The 4,456-nt window shown below is 37.8% G+C and overlaps 1 protein-coding gene across 1 annotated transcript in view; it reads left to right on the top strand.

The window, feature by feature from the left end:
* DNAJC2 (DnaJ (Hsp40) homolog, subfamily C, member 2) overlaps positions 1-4,456 on the top strand; it is a 17,774-nt gene that overhangs the window by 7,012 nt on the left and 6,306 nt on the right. Inside the window, exons 5-9 of the mRNA XM_009697966.1 lie at positions 428-508; positions 1,276-1,341; positions 3,031-3,122; positions 3,225-3,346; positions 4,207-4,356. Coding sequence (XP_009696268.1) covers positions 428-508; positions 1,276-1,341; positions 3,031-3,122; positions 3,225-3,346; positions 4,207-4,356 — 511 coding nt within the window. The remainder of the gene's footprint in view (positions 1-427; positions 509-1,275; positions 1,342-3,030; positions 3,123-3,224; positions 3,347-4,206; positions 4,357-4,456) is intronic.

Below are 4,456 nucleotides of genomic sequence, written 5' to 3'. Positions count from 1 at the left end.
GAATGGAGGCAGAGGGTGTGTTATTCCCTCGTGCTCCATTAGAATGTGTGGGGAAACTTCCTGTGACCTACCACAGAGACGAGTTATTCACAGAGCACCTTTTGTCCACTGTCTGTAAGCTTCTCTACCAGGAGAATGTGTGTGGAGAATTGAGTATCTACAAAGGTAGCTTGTGCTCCATCAGGCCTCCTTGTAGGCACACCAAACTCAGGCTGGAGGAGTTTGCTTTTCTGGGGGAGCTCCCGAAAAGGCCCAATCTGGAGGATGTTTAGAAGGAACTTTCCTGTTCTCTTCCTCTTTCCTTGTGCCCCTCTGTGTTGGTGGGAGGGAGCCTCTGATTTGGTATTTTGATTCTGTACTTAACATGTGCCATGTTATGAAGTAAGATTATATATATTATTTCTTGAATATATTCATTTATTTTCAGGTGGTCAAATAAGAAAAATGTTCCTAAACTCGGGGACATGAACTCATCATTTGAAGAGGTAGATGCATTCTATTCATTTTGGTAAGTTAGCTGATACCTCAGTTTCTATTCACAGTGTTCCAGATGTGCGATATAAAGGGCCTGCAGATGCTTTTGTATGTAGGTTGTTGGCTGTGGTCTGTTCTGACCTAGTAATGTCACGAAATTACCCCACAGCTGTTTGGTGCCTTCCACAAACTGAGCTGGTTTTCTCCTAGCTAATACATCTGAGCTGTAAATTCACAGTCTGACAGTTCTGTGACCACAGCGGCTGTGAACCAAGTTGACTCACACACTGGAAGTGGGGTTCACCACACCTAACTTGTGTTTTTAGTGGAGGTGTTCACTAGGTATTTACGCTCCCCTAGTTGATGGAGGTCTGTCTGTAAAGTCCAATAAAGTCAGTAGAGTTTATGGCTTGACTTACCTGCTAAATACAGATGCTTATATAAAGATTAAATTAATTTCTCTCTGAACTCTACAGACTGCACTATATCTCCATGCCTATAATGGGAGCTTAGACAACCGCACTGTACACATTTAGAGCTGGTGAGACTGATCTCATCCTAAAATACACTCTGTCCTACAGTATAGAGAGATGTAAATCATTACTTTCAATAGCATCTTGCGTTTGGACTTAGCACAGTGGAATCACTCCAGGTGCAGTATAATTGTAAATTATGTATTATAAATTGTAAGTAACAGTATAATTGCCTACAAAAACCTAATAGTAAAAAAGGTAGATTATTTGCAATCGTTTTCTTGTTTTCTTTTTTTTATTCACTTTTTTTTAAATTTGTTTACTTTAGGTATAATTTCGATTCCTGGAGAGAGTTTTCCTATTTAGATGAAGAGGAAAAAGAAAAAGCAGAATGGTATGTAAGTAAAAAGAAATTTGACAGGAAACTGAGTGATTGATACAGCAAGATTTTCCACCTTCCTATTAGACTGTAAGTCATAGGAAGAAAGGTAGCTGAACTGAGATTGAATTCCACTCCCTCAGCTTAGTAGTCAGTCATGGACTTGAACTGAACTGACTGTGGGCTTCTCTTTGTCTTATTTGTATAACTGAAGTGGTTCTTGCTTGCATCACAGAGGTGTTTCTGAGGTGCTTTGAAATGTGTGTGCATTTCAGTTCAGACTTGCAGTTCCCGCAAGTCCCAAACACAGGTTGAACCTGGAGCCAGAACAGAGTGGATAAGTAAGCAGGTATAATTTCTCTCTCCAACTCTTTATTAAACTGTGCTGAGACAAGTGATACTTTAGAGAATTGGGAGAGATTAGTTCTGATGGCTTGATGTTAACAAAAATTGTTTAGTTGTTGATGTAGTGATAGTTGCTGAATTACTCAATGTTGCCATTGGAAAATACATTCTATTTTTGTCCTTCCTACATTTATAAACACAATGTTTAAGCTAGAGCACTGAATCATTTAGTCTAACACATATTTCACAGGACACAACCTTTCATTTAGTCTAAGGTGTATAACCATAACTTGCATTGTATGACCCTCTTCTTCCAAGTTTGAATAGAAATCAATTTTGCAGTTAGATTCAGTGGTTAGCTTGCTTTGTGGCTAAAAACTGCCATATTTAGGCTGTAGCTAGGCATTCATTCCTCCTTTTGTATGCCTTTTCCTGCTGTTAAATTTTTTCAGCCTCTCTCTATTTTTCATAAATCATACAGATTAATCTCTAGGCATCTCATTGGAAGGCTATAGAATTATTTGCATAGCTCTTTTTTTGTGCTTATTCCTGTCATTAGTGTCCTTTTTAAAAAATGTTTAGACAAATGGTACATAGTATGCTGTACTTAAGAGAGAGAACTACATTTCAGCTTCTGTTCAGGTAGTCATGATTCTTGTTATCCCTTCTCGCCAAAGTTGATGTTGCTTGTGTTTTAAACCTTCAATCTACTCGTAGTAGTCCCCTACTCTGTTATGGGGATTGTTTTCTTTGTTCTGAGGTATATTGTTCTGTATTTGGTTGCATGGATGAGGATATAGACCCCCCACTAAAAATCTGTCTCTTTCTTGACAGCACTGACAAATATTTTCAGGTTGTTTAGTCCGCCAATTTTTAATCTATTTAACCTGAGCTCTGTTTTACTGGAGTGAATCTGGCATGAATTTACTGGAGCGCCACAGTACTTCATAGAAAGTGTTCTTTCTGTGCAGATGGGTTTACTTGACATGACCTATATTCTGTAAACTGGAGATAATGGACATTGATTATACTGCTGCCCTTTAATTAAACTGTATACCAACATTTCAGTTGTCTTGCTTGGGTTTAATGTTAGGTCAAGTGGATTGCATTTTGGAAATTAAGTCCATGATCTCATTCCCTGCAATGGCAAATAAGGAGCCTGTTTTGTCAGGTTTATGTAACTGTGTTAACACAACATTTTTGACGTAAGCTTGGGGCCTGGAACTTCATTTTTTTTGCAGTATTCAGAGAAGAGCATCTGTGTGGGGAAACTTTTTTAAAAAAAGTTTGTTGATGAATTTCTAACAGAGTGACACTGTAGGGTATTAGCACTGAACTAACTACGCTTTCCCTTTTTAGTCGAGATGAAAGGAGGTGGATTGAAAAGCAGAACAGAGCTGCCAGAGCATTGAGAAAAAAAGAAGAAATGAACAGAATTAGGACACTTGTTGGTGAGCATACAAACTGCTGGGCTTTTTAAATATAGACTTGTTAACTAACAGTGGAAATCTCCTGTTTTTCTTCTGTACATGATGCATCCTTTCTTCCACCAGACAATGCATACAGCTGTGATCCCAGGATAAAGAAATTTAAGGAGGAAGAAAAGGCAAAGAAAGAAGCAGAGAAGAAAGCAAAGGTAGAAGCAAAACGAAAAGAACAGGAAGCAAAAGAAAAAGTAAGTTAACTACTTTATTTGGATTGAAAAACCCTAGTTCATTCACACCTGGTCACTGCTTCAGCTTCTAGATGTGTCAGAAAGCTACTGTTAGAATTATATTGGAGTTTAAAGATGTGCTGTCATTGATCCCTGTGCAACAGGCAGTGCAAGACTGACAGCCTTTTGAGAATGAGATGAAAACAAGGAACACACATCTGAAACAAAAAAAACTTCTAAAATTGAGTTTAGTTGTTGCATACACTTCCTCTGGTTTAGAGGCAGTCACTTAAGTTCTGTAGCCTACTTCCCTTTTTCATAAAATGGGTACAGCTGCTTGCCTTGTGCATATGAATCGTTGACTGGTATGGAACACTTTGAGGTAACATAACATATTTGATTAATATTAACAGTTTGGAAAAGATGGCTCTGAAAACAGTACCAGGACTGAACAAGAACTGTAAGGTGCTAAAAAGTGACTTAAAAGACAATACTGGAGCACTACAAGATATGATGTTAATGATGCAGGAAAATGTTGGACCACTGCATTTTTCCAAGCTTATACTCTTGGGGCAGACATAGGAAATTTCATATAGTTTTGTATCTTCATTGTAAAGGAAGTCAGGATTTATAAACTAGGGCTCCTCATAAAGAGTATTTGAATTAGTGCCAACTGGTATATGTTTCATCACCTCCCTCAAAATTCTTGCAAAACCAAACATTAAAGTATTGATGCATTAAAAACAAACAAACAAAAAAATATCACCAAACCACCACCAAAACCAGAGACAGCACATTTTAATACTGAATGACTGAATGACCCTGTAACAGTGTGACTTTGTTGAGGGTTTTTTGTTTGGTTTTTTTCCTTCTGATTGCAGCAAAGACAAGCAGAATTAGAAGCAGCACGGTTAGCAAAAGAAAAGGAGGAGGAAGAAGTTAGGCAACAAGCATTAGTAGCAAAAAAGGAAAAAGAGATCCAGAAAAAAGCAATCAAGAAAGAAAGGCAAAAACTGAGAACGACATGCAAGGTATTTAAATATTATTATAGTGAAATACAGGTTACATCAGTGAAATTGCAATGTTTGCTTAGATCAGACCGTATGACGTGCTTGCTTGTTCTTATGGCTG

Source organism: Cariama cristata, unplaced genomic scaffold (assembly GCF_000690535.1).
Source record: "Cariama cristata isolate BGI_N322 unplaced genomic scaffold, ASM69053v1 scaffold33133, whole genome shotgun sequence".
Taxonomy (NCBI): Eukaryota; Metazoa; Chordata; class Aves; order Cariamiformes; family Cariamidae; genus Cariama; species Cariama cristata.
Note: the sequence above shows the minus strand (reverse complement) of the source record. Positions and strands in the feature narration are given on the sequence as shown.